Source organism: Rhinopithecus bieti, unplaced genomic scaffold (genome assembly GCF_001698545.2).
Source record: "Rhinopithecus bieti isolate Rb0 unplaced genomic scaffold, ASM169854v2 scaffold_42745, whole genome shotgun sequence".
Classification (NCBI taxonomy): Eukaryota; Metazoa; Chordata; class Mammalia; order Primates; family Cercopithecidae; genus Rhinopithecus; species Rhinopithecus bieti.
The window spans coordinates 6,973,994-6,995,051 of record NW_016819184.1 but is presented as its reverse complement, the minus strand read 5'-3'; the positions used below and the strand labels follow the sequence as shown (position 1 = coordinate 6,995,051).

Here is a 21,058-nt window from a genome sequence, read left to right as displayed (position 1 = left end):
CCCCCCCCCCCCCCCCCCAGTTTGCATGTGCCTGGTATTCCATTGCCCATCCCTTCGTTTTTAGCTTCTCTGAAACACTATGTTAAGCAAGTCTTTTGAATACAATATAGAGTTACTTTGTAAAATATTCTGAAAATCCATCCCTTTTAGGAGGTGAGTAGAATGACTGCTCTAGGGTGACACCCAGATATCCCATCAGAGAAAGTCACTCATTCTCCAGGCTGCTGGGAGTGTTGGCGGCTGGCGGCTCTTGATGCCACCGCTCGCCAGGAATTTCCCTTAGTTCAAGGCTGTTGTCTAATCCAAGTTCACAGCCCCTCCACCCTCAGGCGGCCCTCAGTCAATGACTGATCCACAGAAGCATAGAAAGGGCTGAGCACCGTGCCTCAGTGGGGCATCTCGGAAGGAGAGAACAGCCCCAGGACACCCTGGGGGAGTGGCTGGGCCCCCGCTGCTGCAGCTGCTGCTTTGTGCACCAACTCCCCTGCCTGGTTCTGCTTCCTTTCTGGGACACAGGAGCTGATCCCGAGCACACACCTGAGGAAGTCTCCTGTATACCAGCCTCTGTGTCAGAGTCTGTTTCCCCAGAACCCAACCTATACCAGGCGTGGCCCAAGCATATTAGAAGCAGATTCTGGAACAAGATTTTGGAGCTGGCAGTGAGAACTTCTCGCTGGTGGTAAGTGGAACATGGATGGCTCCTAACTGCAAACACATTCTCTTTTTTAATCCTCACCACAGGTGAGGATTAAAAGGTGACCTAGCTCATGTAACCCACCAGGTAAGTGGGAAGAACTAGAACCCAGGCCACCCACCCCAGACCTAGGAACTTTTATCACTTCACTTCTCTGAAGTCCTTTCTAAAGAAAGAAAACTTAAATAGTAGCACACATATTGATAATGCATACGTGCTGATATTGGAGATATACCTCAATAGCTCCACTATAAATGATCTTACGATTTTTGGTAATATGATTTTACACCATCTAGTGAGTCACAACATTTGATCATTTTCTCAGCATTACACTTTTGTGCCTGCTATGCATCTGAATCCCTACCATGTTGGCCAGCAGAGAATGTCCAGTCATTTCCTGATAGAGAGATGACTGAAGGGCTGTGACCAGACCAGACTGTTTTACAAGCATTTAACCTGATTTGCCCATTCTAATTAAATGTTTAGGGGTTTTCACGTTAGGTTAAAAAATAACTTTGCAGTCGTTCAACTTAGGCTACCTGGATGAACATGAACATAGAAAAGAGTCACTGTGTGGCTGCCTGAGATATTAATATTTAGGAGATTGACATGGAGATATTGAAAAGAAAATGGGGAAGATCTGTTGTGATTTGGAGCTAGAAAATCAATCAGTGTCCCAAAGGCATGTTCTGTGAGGGCGGAGATTCTGTCACATCCACCATGTATTCTCTTCAGCATCCTGTAGATGCAATGCATGTTTAGAAGGAAGGAGAATGCCTTTGGGCATTTGGGAATGTGGTTACCTGTTTGGATGCATATTAGAACCTGAAAGTATGTGTGTTGTTAGATGATGAGAGAGAGTTGTGTTGATCATCCAGGGGGATTAGATTCTATGTTTTCATGTATAAAATCAGTGCACACTGGGGCCTTTAATTGCATTTGTTCAGCCACAGTAAATGGGAAAGTGTAAACCCGAACTGGCTACTAGTTGAGGACAATGAACCTTTGGCTTTGGCGCTTGATGGTGAAGGGGAAGAAAAATGTTTTCATCTCATTAACCCAGAAACGGTATGAAGTTTCTCATTTTATACTCACATTTGTCTATCCAAAGCCCTTTCCTGAAATGCTTACAGTGAGAAATGGTGAGGCTCTGCATGAAAGCAGGAAGGCATGTGAATCAAGGAGACCGGTTCTCCTCACGCTTTAGTTTCAGAAATTTTAACTTTTGATGTTTCAAAGAGTAGCATATTTGCATCTAAAAAATAAACACATCTGTCTTTGAAGGCTACTTTTCTTAAGTAAAAATAACCCTTTTCACCTAATATTTGGTTAAAATGTTTTGTATCTATAAAAGGAGGTGTTAATTCGTGTAATTTTTTTTTTTTTTTTTTTTTTGAGACAGAGTTTTGCTCTTGTTGCCCAGGCTGGAGTGCAATGGCGTGATCTTTGCTCACTGCAACCTCCGCCTCCCAGGTTCAGGTGACTCTCCTGCCCCAGCCTCCCGAGTGGCTGGGATGACAGGCATGTGCCACTACACCCAGCTAATTTATGTATTTTTAGTAGAGACGGGGTTTCACCATGTTTGTCAGGCTGGTCTCGAACTCCGGACCTCAGGTGATCCACCCACCTTGGCCTCCCAAAGTGCTGAGATTATAGGCGTGAGCCACACGCCCAGCCTCATGTAATGTTTTTGTATCTTTAGTTCCTAAAATGAGAGCCAACTGGCTTGGTATTTATTTCCATCGTCCTGTAATGAAACATGCTGACACAGCAACATGCAGGCCTGTGTGTCACTTTCAGGCCCTTCCTAATTTATTCATAATATATGTAGCCACAAGGTAGCCTTTCCTTTGGCATCCTGGAGGAAGGTGTCTCACTTAGGGTTGGACCTGTTGGTTAATAGTTCTGCAGCTTCTGGTATTTGTAGTATGCCTGTTGATTTACAAAATGCCTCACTGTGATTGTGGCTACAATCACTACATTCAGAACTAGAACCATGAATGAAAACAGATGCAGACTGTTGAAAGGCTGGTTTGGAGTTTCTTCCGTATGTGTTTCATGCTGAAATCCTAAAATTGGAAACAAGATGAAAATCACTTTTTAAGAAGTGTTAACATTATAAAATGTTGGTAGCTTTTATAATACCTGTACATATCCTATGACTCATATATGAATTAATGTATAACACATAATGCCAACACAATATAGAGGAACCATTATCAAATATTTGAATTCATTTATATGTATATTTAATTTTAAACTTGTTTCAAACAGTTGACTTAGTTTGGTTTCCTGATATCACATGAAAAATGTGTAAAACTCAAGCCTAACAGTCTAATGGAAATGCAGCTTCACTTAGTAATGGTCACTGTTGCTCACTGTTGCCAAAATACGTTTTGTCAACAGAAAAAAAAAAATTGTTCATTCCCTTGAAATAGGAAAAAGATACTTTTCTCATATTGATAGTATTTCCATAATGACTTCCATTTATAAATTTTCAACTAATTTCAGACCAGTGTCTACAGATACACTATGTAAGCCACTTAGTGAATGCATTTATAAAATTACTGAATTTAACTTCTGTTTGTTTTTCTGTTTTTGCCATAGAAATATTTTGCTACAAAGCAGAACCATACTCCTTTATAGTGCTAATAATAATGAATAAATACAGAGATCATAAGGTCCTAATGCCATTTTCAACTAAAATAACTTCTTACAGTTTTTCTTTCATTAAGGCTTATCTTAAGCCATTTAATTATGAACCTTCCTTGAGTATTTACCATCATTCCTTTCATGTATCTGGGCAGATCTCAGGTTTCAAGCCTTTCAAAAGAAGCAGGGCTGGGCTATGTTAATATAATAGATTCTTTGTTGTTGTTGTTTTTTTAAATAACTTTTTTTCAAATAGGCTATTACATGGAATGCTGGTTCATTTTGTTTTACTCATTTAGGAGTTAAAATACATTGCTTTCAATTCAATTATCTGCTATATCTATAATAAGGAGTCAGGAAACTAAAGGAAACTTGTTTTTAGAGATTAGGACATTACACTTATACTCAAAATCCAAATGAATGGCAAACTATCAGTGTATCATATGGTTACACTGTACCTAGTATGCATATTATCAACTGGTAGAAATAAATACTAATCCTGTATACTTAATATTCAACTTATTTGTTAAAGCTCCTATTATAAATCTCTAAACTGTACACGCTTAAGAGTTACTGGATTTAAGCAGCATTTTATGAGCCATGATGTGCTTTTTGATCATGAAATAGCTTTTTGTCTTACCTGAATTACCACTTGCACTTCGATCCCTTTTCAGACGAATGGGTCCTATGATGGAATCCGTTTTCCATTTATATGAAGAAATGTCTCGTTTGCTTCTGGAGACACAACCTTGATTGCAGCGAGACTGGTGGTCACTGCTATCACATATCAAAACTTTACATTGCAGATACACAGAGCTTAAACTTCTCAAGAATTTAAAAGCATTAAACTGGAATCTCCCATAGTGTCCAAATAAGGGATACACCTTACAAGTCTCATCTCGACTACATCTGGAACAGAATTTACGAACATGTTTAGAAGATACAGACAAATTCAGTCTTTTCCATTCTAAAAAATTTTCTCTGAATTAAGTTGTGAATCCAAAAATCTCTCATGAAAGACGGTGTCTCTAGTTTACACTACAGTGAGTTAAGACTATAGATCTGATTCCTGAGTAAGATAGCAAGGTTCTTTCTAGCTCTAAAATTCCTGGTCCATATAACTTAATCAGAAAACCAATACTGATGTATTGGAAGTCAGACTTCTTTCCTTACGTGCTTATCATTAATGTATCAGTACAAATGACATAGCTAAAATCCAACAAATTGTAAGGAAAAAAGGAAATTGTTTCTTTCAAATAAGAACGTTCTACATTTTCTCTTAAGGATGCTACATGTGTTTTACTGATGGAGTTATATTTTAAGGATAACACACATGAAATAATCTTCTAGGTTTTGCTTCCAAAACCAAAATGTGCAAAAAACAAAACAAAATAGAGCTTTTATAACAAAATAAATTTGTTTCTACCAGCAAATATTTTGTAAATACACTTAAAATTCTAGAGGATATAAGCTGTGTCTGCATAAATGTTTAAATTTAAATTATTCATAATTGGTACATAGTAATTGTATTTTATAAAATGATTAGAATAAATTTAATGAAATTTCATGTAGTACTAGGAAAAATGTATATATATACAACACAAAAAATTACTTTATTGAAATTATTATTCCACAGGAAGAAATACCATACATACATCAGTTACATTAATACATACCCACTCTTAATTAGGTCATAGGTTGGAGACGCAAGGTCAGAGGTGGGAGAGGCTCTACAGGTATCAAGAAATACCACCAAATTTGGATCTGAGGTGTGCAGACTAACTTGAACAAAAAGAGTTTGGTTCAAATCCACATAATATGGTGACTCAAGTATAGTCTTTTCAAATGAATCGGATTCAAAAAGAGCCATGCTTGTGTTATATTTGCCCAGTGCATTTTGATTTTGTATTATATCATCTTCTGTTACGTATATCATCCCCACTGTAGAATTATGTTCCATTTCACACTTCACAATAATCTGGAGATGTTTCTGACGGGTGATCACTTCAGAAGGTGAGGATGCAGAAAAGGTGATTATATTGGTGTAAGTAATTGACTGATCTTCTACCTGCAGAACAAGATAGAATTCAATTTTTATATTTTAAGTCCAGTAATATTTTAGAGCATAGATGTGGATAACATTTGCAGGTACAGATATAATTTTCTTAAATCACGAGGTAACAGCTTTCATGTCAGAATACTATAAACCTTAAATGTATTTCATTGAAGAAATATTCTAGGAAAGAAAGAAAGAATGAGATGAGAAATACAGCTTGTATTACAGAGACCTGAAGATAGAATCAGACAGAATTTTTTTCAGTTACAGTAAAATCCATTTTGAATGCAAATTTCCAGTCTTGAGAAGACATTAAACCTTACTACATATTGCTTTCCTTAAGGAGCTTTAAGTTAGTGTGGCCAACTGGGCAGTTTCCAAAATATATGTAGACCAAGGGTCTGCAAGAGGAAGGCCCTTAGCTGCCTTCCCTGGGGGTTCACAGTGTAATAAAGCCTGTGTGTTCATTTTTAGCAAGATACGATGATTTACTTCTGTCTTTATTAGTTCCTCTGGATTAGCTACCATTCTTTTCAATTAGGTTATTGTTTAATGTCTGAGTGAAAAGTTTATGGTATGTATCCTAAAGAGACCAAAAGTTGAAAATGTTTGAAATCTTGAATAGGACTTCTAGAAAAATGTAGAACAAATCACAAACTTCCAGTAATATCCTTCAGGTTTCAGGTTTTTTTAACATTTTATTTTCTGTCTTTAAAAGAAAAGAAGAAGATCCTAAAATTCAGCTAGATCTTCACTAAATACAAGGTGTAAACATTTTCTGCATAAGTGTTTCTGGTAGGTTATTAAGCCAACTGCATATAGATGTTCAAACTCTCTTTAGTGAGTTTTCAGAGTTCTTTACCTTCTGGGAAAGATAACCCCACTTGTCCTGAAAATGAATCCAGCAATTTAGCAGCTATGTATGAATGGGTATGTGCACTAATATGTCTTCACATGCTTCTCATGTGGTTAAGCCACTAAAATTTGGGGGCTGTTTGTTATAGCAGCTAGCAAGCATTACCTTGCCTGCATTGCTCAACATGCACTCAGCATTTGACAAAATCCAGCTATTGGTATTTCACTTTACCTTTCTGATTGTACCACATCCATTAAGAGGGATAGAAAATTCCACAACATTTGATAATTTTGGTCTGCAAGTTGGGTCTTTTAGTTGTAAGTTATTTCCATTAGAGTTAAAAGCCTCTAGGTAGGATTTGCTTATAATAACTCTCATCCTGTCAGAAGAGCAAGTTAAAGATGCTGTCAGGAAAAAAAAAAAAAAAAAAAAAAAAAAAGAATGGTCATGTTTATGCCAGCTAGGAATGTTGGATCTTGAAGAGCTATGTGTGCAAGTAAATATATAAGAAGTCAAAAACATTTTGCCCTAAACAGTAATCATAAGTTTGAGATAGCCAAGCAGTTGATTCACCTTTTACTGTGTTCATTGTGACCTTGTTTAGAGCTAGAATCTGCAAACCTGACGTTTTTAATTGTGTCTTTGCAGAAGGAATTAAGGGAAACAGTCCATATTATCTGCATAAATTTTTTTCAGGTTAATAAAATCATTAATTTCCTCTTGCATTAAGCAATGTACAGAAATGATTGTCAAGCTTAAGATTATGAATATGTTCCCAAGTATATGTGACATGCTTGCAAATAGGAATAGCCACAGTTGGCCGGGCGTGGTGGCTCAAGCCTGTAATCCCAGCACTTTGGGAGGCCGAGACGGGTGGATCACGAGGTCCGGAGATCGAGACCATCCTGGCTAACACCGTGAAACCCCGTCTCTACTAAAAAATACAAAAAACTTGCCGGGCGAGGTGGCGGGTGCCTGTAGTCCCAGCTACTTGGGAGGCTGAGGCAGGAGAATGGTGTAAACCCGGGAGGCGGAGCTTGCAGTGAGCTGAGATCCGGCCACTGCACTCCAGCCTGGGCGACAGAGCAAGACTCCGTCTCAAAAAAAAAAAAAAAAAAGGAATAGCCACAGGTAGGCTAACAATTAACAGTTGCTATGTATGCAATCTTCAGAGAGCTCAAAATAGCTAAGAACATAAAACACGACTTACTAGTGTTGATGCTTTCTGCATAAATTGAGGTGTAGGAAGCAGAAAATCCCCGGTAAGAATTGGCATAATCTGTAGACAACACGACAGTCAGAGAGTTTGATGATGATTCGAAGGTGGGAGTCACACGGCCACAGACTTGTCCAATCAGGCCAGAGTTGGTGGAGGGGCCATCATAGATGGCAAGAAAATCAAATTTGCACTGTTTGTCTATTTCTAGGCTAGAGAATGAGGGCCTTTGGTGAAAAAGAGTTTCAAACCAATTCAATTCTATTTTCTAACATCCCAACAATCCTACTCTTAAGTGATTATGGATTTTTTTTTCCTTCAATGGTATCTCAGGTTTACGATGACAAACCTGGGGTTTTGATAGTCCCTGACAAGGACCTCAGAATCTTCAGAAAGATAGTCAACTTAGTTCAATGGAATAGTATCACTGTTTTCCTTTCTTCATCATTTCTTTGAAAAGTGCCCATATATGGGAATTCCGTATGATAATTTCTCTTCCCCAAATCCCCCAGTTGCCAGGTGGGTTTACTGCATTTGTTCCAACAGAATTGGGCAGCAGTACTTACAAAATCTCTTTGAAGTTTAGTTTTATCTTGTAACCTTTCTCCACTTGTATGTGCCATACACAATAAGCCAGCTCAGGATGCGAATTTGGGTAATTGGGGCTGGTGAAGGATCCTTCCAAGGTATCCAGGTAACCGCCACAGTTTGGAATAGCTGAAATGGATGTGAAGGTGGTCAAGAATGAACATCAAAATAGTGACTGCTTTTAATTTCTGTGTTGTGCATCGAGCTTAACACGTCTCTCCTGAGTATGATTCCATCTCCGTCTTTCCCATGGGTCACATATGGAGGTCTTCATCCTTTTTTATCATTGAAATTTCTGCCCACTGGTGCAGGGCAGAGAGGGAATCTTTATACTATTGCCAAATGAATCATATTAAAGTTGTGCTGTAAGATGTGTTGCATCTGGAGAGACTCCCATTACCTGAACTGCACCATAGAAAATAAAGTCACACCCTCCCTTGAAGGCTCTTCCAGCCTTGAAACTCTCACCAGCTCAGCTTTCCAGTCTCATCAGCCTCTGCTCTATCCTCCCTTTCTTCCCATGACTCCTCGGCTGTCAGCTCCAGTAGAGGTGAGTGCTCTTCCCTGACTCCCCCCTCCACCTACCTCATCATGCTATTGTTCAAAGCTCAGCTCAGAAACAGCCTTCCTGAAGCAGCCCTTGGTCTCTCCTTTCCCCAGTAAGTACATAAGGAAGCAGCTGGACAGATGAAATGGGGAGAAACAATGCAGAGAGCTCTTTTTGGAGATGTAAAACGGGTTAGATTGGCTGAAGCATAGGGTGCATGCCAGGCAGCAGCTAGAGGCAAGGCTTGAAAAGGTGGCCTGGGTCCAGCTTGGGAAAACCCTGACTGCTGCACTCTGGAGGTTTGATGGTACCAAGAAGTCAGTGGTTTCAGGAGGAGAGTGACATGGTCAGCTCTGGGCCTTGAAACGAAATCCACAGTGGAGCTCTCCTCATGAACCCACTCGCAGATGTTCTTGGCATTCTGCTTTGGATCACAGTAGAATGTAGGTACCGTGAATGCATTTAGCCTCCAACCACCTGACAGCCTTAAATTTCAATGGTGAGACCAGAGATTTCCAGCATGCACTCTCCAATCTTCTTTGTCAGAATCATCTGGGGGACTTGTTAAACACGAAGGTTCAACAACCCCAACCAAGATCTAAGGAATCAGAGCACAGGAAGGTGCGGTCCCTGAAGAAGCATTGCAGAAGATACTAGGGTTACTATTAAACAGGCTGAACGTGGAGTCTCTGCTTTGGGCTCTAACACAGTACCCCTCAACATGTAGCCATCTGAGCAGCCCCTTGTCTCTGCCTCACCTGGGAACTGGTTAGAAAGGCAAGATCATGTGCTCCACCCAGAAACAATGAATCACAATGTCTGTGATGGGGCTGGGATCTGTGATTTAACAAGCTCTCCAAATGATTCTTATGCACAGGTGAGTTAGAGAACTGCTGCTCTCTCAAATAGAGAAGACTCTGAGGGAATATACTCAGACTGAAGATTATAAGAACCCAGACAGGAGAGTGTGTAACCTGTGCTTGCAGGAGATGTGAGTGAAGGTTGTGTAAATGATGACTTACGGGTGTTAGGAGAGAAGAAGTAGTAGAAGACAAAGACAGTTCTTTCAATTCTTGCCGAGTCAGTAACTATTTGAAACGTCAATGTACTGGATGACGATTCAAATACAGGAACATAGTCGTTTTTACTGCAGACTTGCCCTAGCAGAGGCCCATTGCTGGAGGTTCCGTCAAAGACTTTAATGTTTTCACTTTCACAGCTTCCATCTGGATCCAGCCTGTGGATAAAACACAACTGTGGCTGGAGAAGTGTCATAAGTAAAGGGGGTTTGCAGAGCAGAGTCAATTGCTCACTTAGGCATGTAAATTTACGAAGTGGTGGCACATCTGTTTTCATTTAAACCTCTCCAAGACCAATCACCAACCCCACCATCCTCAACATCAAATCACAAACTGTCAATTTTAATGGGCGCAGGGAGGTGAACTGCTTTGCCTATGTCTCGTATCAAGTAAATGATGAGGATGGGCCTTGAATCACTTTCCTTCTACCTATTTCTATCTCTCCTGTTCCCCATGTCCATGTAACTCATTGATGAACCTTCTTGTTTAGAATTGTTTCCCACTGACGCTGGATATTCAAGGCTGTTGAAAGGTGAAGCAACTCTTCTTCCACAGCCACCTTTCCCAAACCTTAGCACCTCCCTAGTTGCTCCTTCCTTCCCTTATATCACCCCCACTTCCTCATTCTGAAGGACAGTCCCATGCCCTGCATTGGACAGGACAGCCCAGGGTTTTAGTTTGCTGCCCATTCTGACAGGGTCTCCCCAAATATCCTCAGAGGACACATGTCCAAACTTATAGGAAATAATACAAGGGTAGAGAAATCTGGGTTCTCTTTCCACTTTAGTTACCTACCTGCTGTATAAATTTAGATGAGTGATTTAACCTTTCTTGGTTTCAGTTTTCTCATCTGTAAAATGGGGATATCACAGCCTACTTCTCATTATTGTGTGAGGTTTATAATATTCTGAATATGAAGTACCTGCCACAGGCCTGGCACACAGGTGTGCAATAGATGTTAAATGTTAATTTCTCACCTCCCTTGCTCTTCTCACACTTTCTCTTCCCCTCTCTCCTTACACAGCAAGAATAGCATATATGTTTCTCAGCAACCATTCCAGGAAATTTGAGGCCTCTTTTGCTTTTTGAAGGATAAGTTAAATTCCAGCTTCAGTGGTACAGGGCTATTATGGTTCTCCAAAGTGTGGTACTTGGACCTGTAGCCATCAGTATCATCTGGGCATTTGTCAGCTATGCAGATTCTCAGATCCCACACACTCCATCTGAATAAGATAATAGAGACTCCGGCAATGGGGCCCAGCATTTGTGTTTTAACAAGCCTTCCACATGCTTCTGATGTATGATCAAGTATAAGAACCACTGGGACAGGCATAAGAGTGGGGGCTCTGTAGCCGGGCTGCTTGGATTCAGTTTCTATCCCATTTTTATTATTTTTTAGTCTTGGACCTGGTAAGTGACTTCTCTGGGCTTTCTCATCTATAGAATGGGGATTAGACTGCATCTGGCTAGAGGGTTGTTGAGAGGATTAACTAGAGACAGATCTCAGGAAACACTAGTGTCTCTGCAGGGCAGAGTCATGTTCTCAGCCTCACACTGGGGTCACCTGGGCAATTATAAAAAGCACTTATAAATGTATAATTATTTCAAAATAAAAACTATAAAATAAAAAATATTGATGCCTGGAGTCTACCCCCAGAGATTATAATCTAATTATGTGGTGTACAGCCTGGGAGTCTGGATGTGTGAAAGCTCCCCCACATATTCAAATGCATAGCAAAATTTGGAACCAAAGTTTAGTGTTTTAAGGCCAAGAAACTGGAACTAGACCAGCTAGGTTCTAACCGTGGTCATGCTATTCACTATTTGTGCGACCTCAGACAAGTTCTCAACCTTGCTGTGCTTGTAATACTATTATAGTGCTGACCTTGAAGGACCTCTGTGAGCCAGTGCCGGGCACACAGCCATTATCAGTGACTACCAGCCATCATCCCCATCACCATCATCATCATGATGGTTGTCAGTGTCACTAACAGCTCTAGCAGCAGCTGAATTCTTTCTCCAGAGAGACTCCTACCCAACCCAATGTGGTCAGAGTTTGATATCCCTTATTAGAAAACTAAAGCTTCTACTTACTGGACATAGGAAAAGATAATTCTGATGCTTTTGTTTTCTGGTCTTTCTATTGTCCAGGTGCAGTTCTCACTGGGATTGAGTTGCAGGATCATGGCTTTGTGGGTCTCTGCCATATTGGCACCCCCTAGAGTGACACTGCAGCTTGAATTGCCTGTTAGAGACCACAGATGGCACTGAGGAAAGTCAACAACAGACCCTTTCCCCTCCCTGAGAGATTAGGAATCTACCTCTCACATGTAATATACATACAAGCAGGCAGCTAATTGTGGATGGCACTTAGCTTACTCCAAAGTAAGTCAAAAGCAGTTGATTTCTCCATATTGAACCATTTGAGGAGAAGTATCTGTAACTTCTCTACATATAGTCCATAAAAGAGACTATATTAGGACCTGAAGAAGGATGGTTTGTATTTTTAATAGGTTTCCATATGAACATGTGTCTTTATTTCTCTAGCATAAACACCTAGCAGTGATATCACCAGGTCATATGTTAAGTGTATATTTAACTTCATAAGAAACTGCCAAACCATTTGCCAGAGTGGCTGTTCTATTTCATAATCCAACCAACGATGTATGAGAGTTCCAGTTGCACCACATGCTAATCAACACACACTACTGTCAGGTTTTTGTATTGCTTTGTTTAGCCATTCTAACAGATATGTAGCAGCATCCCATCATGGTTTTTTAACTTGCATTTCCCTAATGACTAATGACATTGAACATCATTTCATGTTATTTTCCTTCTATGTATCCTTTTTAGTGAGTATCTCTAAGTCTTCTGCCCTTTTTTAACTTGGCTTTTTGTTTTTATTATTGGGTTTTGAGAGTTTTTTATATATGCTGAATACAAGTCCTTTGTTGCAGCTGCAATTTGAAAATATTTTCTCCCAATCTGTATCTTGTCTTTTCATTCTCTTAACAGTGTCTTTCCCAAAACAAAAGTTTTAAATTTTTTATAAGGTCCAATTTAGTAATAGTTTCTTTTATGGGTTGTGCTTTTGGTGTCTTGTCTAAGAACTCTTTGCTTAACCCCAGGTTACAAATATTTCTCCTGTTTTCTTTTTTAAAATACTATAGTTTTACATTTTACATTTGGAACTATGATCCATTTTAAGCTAATTTATGGATAAGAAATGAGGCTTAGGTTGAGTTTATTTTTTGCCTATGGGTGTCCAATTGTTCCAAGACCATTTGACGAAAAGGTTCTCCTTTCTCCATTAAATTGCCTTTGCACCTTTGTCAAAAATCAATGGACCATATTTGTGTGGATCTATTTCTGAACTCTCTATTCTGTTTCAATTTTCTGTGTCTATCCTTTTGGCAAACCACACCTTCTTGATTACTGTAGTTTATCAGAAGTCTTAAAATTAGGTAACATGAACGTTCCAACTTCACTGTTCTTTTGCAAAATTGTTTTGGCTATTCCAGTTCCTTTGCTTTTTCATGGAAATTTTAGAGTCAGCATGTCTTTATCTATTTAATATTCTTACTGGGATCTTTATTGGAATTGCACTGAATTTATAGATCAACCTGGGGAAAAAAAGGATAGTTTTAAAAGACACTTGATTGCTAGAATGTATAAATAATTCTTACAATTAAATAATTAAAAGGCAAATAATCCAATTTAAAAGGACAAAGAACCAGAATAGACATTTTTCCAAAGAAGATCTATAAATGGCCAATATGCACATGAAGATATACTCAGCCTCATTAGTCATCAGGGAAATACAAATCAAAACCATGAGATATCACTTCATATGCATTAGGATGGCTAGAGTCAAACACGGGAAACAGCAAGCATTGACAAGGACATGGAGAAATTGGAATGCTTATATACTGCTCATGGGATTGTAAAGTGGTACAGCTGCTATGGAAAACTGTCTGGCAGTTAGTTCCTCAAAAGATTAAACATACAGTTATCATAACCCAGCAATTCTACCACTAGGCATATCCCCAAAAGAAATAAAAACAAATGTCCACACGAAAGCTTGTACACTATATTTATTGCAACGTTAGTCCTAAGAAGCCAAATATTCATCAATTGATGAACAAATAAATAAAATGTGGTCTATCCATACATTGGAATATTATCCAGCAATAAAAAGAAATGAGGTACAGTCATCCCTTGGTGTCCACTAATGATTGGTTCCAGGACCCCCCGTGGACACCAAAATCCATGGATGTTGGAGTCCCTTATGTAAAATGACTTAGTGTTTGCATGTGACCTACACACATCCTGTACACTTCAAAACATCTCTAGATTATTTATAATACAATGTAAATGATATGTAAGTAGTTGTTGTACTATATTGTTTAGGAAATAATGACAAGGAAAAAAGTCTGTACATGTTCCCTAACCAACCATTTTTTTTCAAATGTTTTCAATTCATGGTTGGTTGAATCCATGAATGCTGAACCCACAGGTACTGAGGGCTGATTGTACTGATACATGCTACAATATATATGAACCTTGAAAATATTATGCTAAGTGGAAGACCACATATTACATGATTTCATTTATGTGAAATCTCCAGAATAAGTAAATTTATAGAGACAGAAAGTAGAGTAGTGGTTTCCTTGTGCTGGAGACATCAGGAGAAATGGAGAGTGACTGGTAGTGAATACACAGTTTCTTTATACATATAAATACATACATACATATATATATATATGTCCACACAAAAACTTGTACACTAATATTCATTGCAACATTAGTCTATATATAAAATATATAGTTATATATATATAAAACATTGGTCTATATATAGAGACTATAAATATAGACTATATATAGAGAGACAATAGACTATATATAGAGACACTATATATAGAGAGAGAGAGAGACAGACAGACAGACAGAGAATCTCACTCTGTTACTTATACTGGATTGCGATGGCACAATCATAGCTCACTGAAGCCTCAAACTACTGGGCTCAAGTGATCCTCCCACCGCAGCCGCCAGAGTAGCTGGGACTTCAGTCATGTACCACCATGCCCGGCTAAAATTTTTTTTTTAAATTTTGTAGAGTCGAGGTCTCACTACGTTGTTCAGGGTGGTCTCAAACTCTCAGCGTCAAGCAATGCTCCCATGTCAGCCCCCCCAAAGTGCTGGGATTGTAGGTTTGAGCCATTGTGCTGAGCCTGAGACCGGTTCTTTTTTTTTTTTTTTTTTTTTTTTTTTTGAGACGGAGTCTTGCTTTGTCCCCCAAACTGGAGTGCAGTGGCCAGATCTCGGCTCACTGCAAGCTCCGGCTTTCGGGTTCACGCCATTCTCCTGCCTCAGCCTCCCGAGTAGCTGGGACTACAGGCGCCCGCCACCTCGCCCAGCTAGTTTTTTGTATTTTTTAGTAGAGACGGGGTTTCACCAGGTTAGCCAGGATGGTCTTGATCTCCTGACCTTGTGATTCGCCCGTCTCGGCCTCCCAAAGTGCTGGGATTACAGGCTTGAGCCACCGCGCCCGGCCGAGACCGTTTCTTTTGGGGGTGAAGAATATGTTCTGGAATTAGATAGTGGTGATTGTTGCACAATTCTGTGTATATACTAAAAAACACTAAATTGTATACTTTAAAATGGTGGATTTTATGGTATGTGAATCATATCTTAATAAAGCTGTTATTAAAAAGGAGAAAAAAGAGAAGAAAGAGAAAAGGGAAAAAGGAAAAATAACTGGATCCTAAAGATAAACTGTTAGCAGTGAAATTATCCAGTAAGGGGCTGGGCGTGGTGGCTCACACCTGTAATCCCAGCACTTTGGGAGGCCAAAGCGGGTGGATCGCTTGAGCTCAGGAGTTCGAGACCAGCCTGGGCAACATAGTGAAAATTCTTTTCTATAAAATTATTTTAAATTATTTGGTAAATTCTTATATTTTTATGTACATTGTCAGATGGGCACAAATAAAATTATTACTAATTCAAAATCCCACCAAGATTTTGACTAATGGTCAAAAACCCCACCTACATAGGAACAAAGGTTTATTTTTATTTATTCTCCCATATACTCCCATAACCCCATCCACCCAGAAACAATCATCACTAAAACCTTGGTATAAATTCTTCCACACCTTTTCCTTTCCTCTTCTATTTCTAGACGTGTAAAATGCTTGAATGTATATATTTCGAACATAAGAACCATCATATGATACAAACTTCAGATCTTTCGTTTTCTCTTAATGTGGTCTGTGGACACATTATAGATCAGAGTCTTTTTTTTTTTTTTTTTTTTTTGAGACAGAGTCTTGCTCTGTCACCCAGGCTGGAGTGCAGTGGCATGATCGCGGCTCACTGCAACCTCCATCTCCCGGGTTCAAGCGATTCTCCTGCCTCAGCCTCCCGAGTAGCTGGGACTACAGGTGCGTACCACCACACCTGGCTAATTTTTGTAATTTAGTAGAGACAAGGTTTCACCATGTTGGCCAGGCTGGTCTCGAACTCCTGACCTCGTGATCCACCCTCCTCAGCCTCCCAAAGTGCTGGGATTACAGGCGTGAGCCACCACCCCCAGCCATCTTTTTTTTTTTTAAGTTGCAAAAACCGGTGTTCCATTGTATGGATTTACCATAACAAATAATGAAAATTCGTGTTGTAGTTTACAATTATCTAAGTGCACGTATTTATACATGTATCTTTGGACACTTTTATGCTTATTTCCAAAACATAAACTCTTAGCAGTAAAATTACCCAGTAAAATTCTATACGCTTTTGATATGTTTATGGACATTGTCAGATGAGCCAAATAAAATTAGAACTAATTTAAAAGCCCGCCCCCCCCCCCCCAAGGAGCATTAGAGTACATTTTCTCTGAACTGGGGCCACTTCAAAAAATTTTGAAAGAGCCCTCTTAAGAGAAGAATTTCTCTGTTTTGGTGAATAAATCTGGTTCAATTTTCTTACCTTCAGCCTCTGCCATTGTCAACTCTGCCAAACAGGAGAGAATTAAGAGGGTCAGTGGCATGAGCCTTCTTACAAGCTCCATTTTGGCAAGGGGCTGAGCAGCCTTAAAGACTGGCAGCTTTTATAGCCTCTGTGTTACATCAGCTTTCTGGACACCTCCAGGGAAACGTCAGTTCCAGCCATGCAATGGGGTAGATTTGTGTGAGAATAGAGCAGCTGTGTGACTGGTTTCTTATCAGCAGTCCCCACAGTGAGGGTTCCCTCTCCTCAAATCCTTCCCGGAAGGGTTGACCCCCAGTGGAAGCTCTTTGTGGGGATATCCAGCAGCTGGTTCCCAGCAGGCACTGAGTTATTTTCCATGAAACGGATGGGGAGCTGTGCCTTTCTTCTGTGCCTGCACATCACAAACAGGTGGCCTCATTGACATCACTGAAGTCTTCAGGGCTCTGCTTTGTGAAGGGAGCCTGTGGCAGAACAAAGGCCAGTGCGGCAAGGCAGGTGGTGCAGCACCTGGGCAAAATCTGGGTCCAGCTGGGACATTCAGATGCCCTGCCAGTTGGCTAACCCTGTGGGGGAGGGGAAGAGGGTAGGGATGAAGAGAAAAAGAGGACAGATCCAGATTCCCCTACAGGGATTTCTAACCAGTTATGTCTGGAGAGGCTGAAGCAGGTGAATTAGTCTCTCAGGCATGGTGTTTTGCAGCCGAGAGAAAGAAATCCTAGTGTCCACAGTGGGACTGGGAGGAGCAAGTGGTGGTGGGTGGGGGCTGCCCTCTTTTCATTCAATCAGTAAATATTACTTATTGATCTAGGGCCTAACCAATATAGAATTGAATGTGAGAGACGCAGTTCTGCCCTCATGAAACTTGTATTCTAAGTGGAGAGTTAGACAACAAAAATAAATGAAGAATTCAAATGGTGAGAGGAGCTATGGATACAATAAACAGGCTGACTGCATAGATGGTGGTTGCCTTGGGATGGGGAGGAAATCTGACAGTGAGAAGGAGGGCATCTTGAGAGATGAAATCAGAACAAAGGCAGAAAGATAAGAGGGAGGCATTCATGGGTGATCTGAGCTTGGGGGTTGCATCTTAGGCAAAAGAGAGGGCAAGTGCACAGGCCCTGAGGCAGGGACCAGGTGGGTACACCTGTAATAGTACGGAAGAAAGAACAGCCTGGCTAGACATGAGTGGGAGGAATGAGCTGGGAGGGGAGGATGGAGAGGAGCAGGTGAAGGTCAGATGGGGAACGACCCATAGGGCAAATGAGTCTGGGTTTCACTCTAAGTTCAGGTGGATCATATTGAGTGGACAATGCCAGGACTGGCTACTTTCTGAAGAACCTTTGTGCAGCCCTGGGGAGGTCTGACGCCCGTGTAGGCTGAGTCTCCTAGGGTGAAACCCTCTGGCAACTGTCAGCCCCTCTGTGTTGTTCTGATGGTGCTGAAGCCCAGGACACCTCCCTAGGGAGAGCACAGTCCTACACTGTGACCCGGGGGATCCATCCCTCATTGGGCCCTTGTAGGGGAAAGGCAGCATCTGGGATGCTCAGAAGGAGCTTGGACACTCCCCAAGGCCCCTGCCTGGCTCTGCTCCATTCCTGTCTGCCCGGGCTGATCGTGGATGAGGCAGGACTGGGTGTCCTGGGGTGAGTTAGCAGGGCACAGGTGTTTGAGACTGGGGACCCTTCTGGTTACTAATCGCTTGCAGCTGTGTCCATGAATACCCACCCCCCCCCACCCTGGGCTTTCCCTCTGAACCCCTCTTTGTCACCCATGGCTGGGATCTCCAACATCCCTAATCCATCTCCACTGAGTGCAAGAGTTTCGTGGCCACACTCTTCAGGTGGCCCTGGTAAAGGACCCAGGTTTCCAGGTCCAGTCAGGAGAGAAGCCACCTTGAGGCCTCTGGCAATTTCCTGGGGACCATGGGGTGCTGTGGGGTCACCCTGCATCATCTCACTGCTTTTTCCCTGTCATCTGTGCAAGTCCCCACTTCACATCAAGGACACAGCGGCTCAGATGAGTAAAGGGACTTCTCCTGGTGAAGGCCGAATTGGCATGGGAACTGGGTCCATAGGGCTCTAAAACCCATGTGTGGTGCTCTGTCCTCCTGCTAATGGGGGTACCCTGAAGACCTTTGTCCCACCTGCCTCCCTCACAGCCCCTGCAATACCTGCACCAGGAGTAATCACCCACATGGGGAGGCCCTGGCACAGGCGTCCTGGGTCCAGGCACTGGGCCACCCACTGTGTGGGGTAAGGGGATTTGTATGTGCTCCATCTGTCAGAGCTCGCTGGTGACAAGAGAAAATCAAAGGTAGGGGACAGAGACAGTGCCCAGAAACTTAAGGCGGACAGGTGACCTCTGGCTGGAGGATGCCCTGACTTGGCCTCTTCCCAAGCATGCTGGGGCTGAAGGCTCAGCCTCCAGGAAGTGCTTGGCCTCTACAGACAGCTCTTCCACCCACATCTGACCCATTTCTGTGCCTAGATGTCACAGCTGTTTCCTTCATTTGCGACTTCTGTTTTCCTTTTTACCCCCCTTTAGATTACCACCTGTTACTAGCTAACAATTCTTCATATTCAGTATACATGTGATGGTCACAAGCAAGGGTTTAGTTCATGAGAGGAGTGGACATGCGGTTACGGATGGGGAATCATGCTTAGCAAGGGGTTCCAGGAGGCTCAAGCGCAGGAGTTGGAATAGAAGGCAGCTGGGAGTAGAAGTGGGGAGGGGTGCTTCCTGTCACCTGTTGTGGTCAGGGAGTCTGGGCTTTGGCCTTTGGCTGGTGGTTGGTGTTACAGTTGAAGATATTGATGGCTGGATCAACACACATCACTGTTACCGTGATCCACGAAGGAGCCACATGCTCTGGAGATTTGGGGATTGCAGTAGGAAGAAACTGGCTTTCAAAAGGTCCTTTTGAGGTCACTGAGCTCAGGCCTATCTTACACAGGTCAGACAACTTTAACACAGGGAGGTCCTGCCTGGCTCCTCTCACTGTCTTGGATAAATGGGCAGGACAACAGGACAGGTGTCAGGACATGACACTATTTTCTGCGGTGGATGTCAACCATCCAAGCCCTCACGAGAGCTAAATGAGTGACTCCAGCTGGACAAGATCAGCTGGGCTGAAATTGGAAACGCTGTAAGAACAGTGTGCATTTTCCTTCTCGGGTGGGAGATGTGCTGGACACTTTTATTCCAATTATCTTTCTTCTATTGCAATGCTATAAGCTAATTCCCCCACATTCCAAAGTGAGTAATAAATATATTTAAACAAAGAATATTTATAATTAACAATCAAAAAATATTGGCGGCAAAGAAGATTATTTTTAATAGTATATATTTATTCAAAAGTATATAAAACAACACTGTAAATTATATAATCTCACATAAAAACTCTAGAACTTGATTGAATAACAAAACAATCTACTAAGAAAGAAATATTGCTCATGAAGATTTTTGTGCCCACCTTTCCCAAGTCATAGGCCTTCATTTATGTCACAACAGCAAGGTGGCAGGGCATCAAAACTGGCACACATTCTACATCCTTCACAGCACTGCAGGGCAGGACAAGACTCCGTGGCAATGGTGTCGGCCTGGCTGTTCTTGGCCCACCACACCTTGTCTGGGTTGTGATTTTTTACAGCCACAGCCTCAGGGTCCTTTGCAGCTCTTGAGAAAAGACACACACAAAGCACAGGCTTAGAATTTTTCTTCTCAGTCCTTTTGTTAGAACTGTTGGGGGTATTGGAAGTTTAGTGCTGAAGCCAGTCAAACATTAACACTAGTCCTACATTAAGGCTCTCTCCCCTGTCCCAAGTTCCTCTCCAATCCTTTCCTCTCCTATGATTGCTATAAATGTAAACTGAGGTTACAAAAGTAAGGGTGAGTGAATTCGCAAGCAAGGTCACCCAGCTGGTCACTGCAGGCCCCTGAGATGCAGGAATAATGGGAAGGTGCTGCATTCAGCTGTGTCCTGGGCTCTGGGATGTGCCACTGTGAACTCCTTAGAATGGGGACACAATTGCATATGACAACCGATCTTTCTGGTACTTAAAGGGTCTTCTCCCCAAAAATGCAATCTTCTCTTATCTGACCTACCCTCCTTTGTCCACTGTCCCCCAGGTTTTTCACACAGGTCAGCTGTCCCTGAGATCTAGAGCCCGTCATTTTCCCCAAGGCTGCCAGAAACAAATGGAGGAATACCCTGAGAGCTCCCAACTCAGGCAAGAAGAGATCAATCCAGCCCGTCCTCCACATGAGTACAAGGCAGAGCTCATTCACGCAGTCTCCCCTACAGAATCTGCAGCCTGCAGTGCCCAGGACAGAGGAAGGCTTGGCCAAGGTGCTGAATTAAACACCTGATGGTAAACTTAGTGA

The 21,058-nt window shown here is 41.6% G+C and overlaps 2 protein-coding genes across 10 annotated transcripts in view; both read right to left on the bottom strand.

Moving 5' to 3' along the window:
- Positions 1-2,467: 2,467 nt before the first annotated feature.
- Positions 2,468-20,225, bottom strand: CUZD1 (CUB and zona pellucida like domains 1). 2 transcript variants are annotated; one of them, XM_017858717.1, is made up of 9 exons: positions 20,148-20,225; positions 11,783-11,933; positions 9,632-9,846; positions 8,041-8,191; positions 7,469-7,686; positions 6,490-6,662; positions 5,023-5,414; positions 3,987-4,255; positions 2,468-2,763 (listed from the first exon to the last, which is right to left on the bottom strand). In XM_017858717.1, the coding sequence occupies exons 2-9, from the start codon at positions 11,893-11,895 to the stop codon at positions 2,591-2,593; spliced, it is 1,704 nt and encodes a 567-aa protein (XP_017714206.1). In that variant the 5' UTR covers positions 11,896-11,933; positions 20,148-20,225; the 3' UTR covers positions 2,468-2,590. The 2 variants fall into 2 exon arrangements, with proteins under 2 accessions (XP_017714206.1, XP_017714205.1); XM_017858716.1 differs by lacking the exon at positions 20,148-20,225 and adding an exon at positions 16,673-17,086 and having other exon boundaries at positions 2,471-2,763.
- Positions 11,843-21,058, bottom strand: part of FAM24B (family with sequence similarity 24 member B) — a 33,568-nt gene continuing 24,352 nt past the window's right edge. For 6 of the 8 annotated variants that reach the window (XM_017858722.1, XM_017858723.1, XM_017858724.1 and 3 more), the window contains one exon: positions 20,002-20,350. In XM_017858722.1, the coding sequence (XP_017714211.1) occupies positions 20,158-20,350 (193 nt within the window). In that variant the 3' untranslated portion in view covers positions 20,002-20,157. Of the gene's footprint in view, positions 11,934-17,169; positions 17,239-20,001; positions 20,351-21,058 lie in introns of those variants that run through there. The other 2 variants (XM_017858719.1, XM_017858720.1) reach the window with 2 other exon arrangements.

Coding starts and splice junctions, on each gene's coding strand:
- CUZD1 (XM_017858716.1), bottom strand. CDS start 16,754: ATGGAGCTTGTAAGAAGGCTCATGCCACTGACCCTCTTAATTCTCTCC. Junction 9,847..11,782: donor ATTATCTTTTCCTATGTCCA/GTAAGTAGAAGC, acceptor TTTTATCCACAG/GCTGGATCCAGATGGAAGCT. Junction 4,256..5,022: donor TATGACCTAATTAAGAGTGG/GTATGTATTAAT, acceptor ATTCTGTTCCAG/ATGTAGTCGAGATGAGACTT.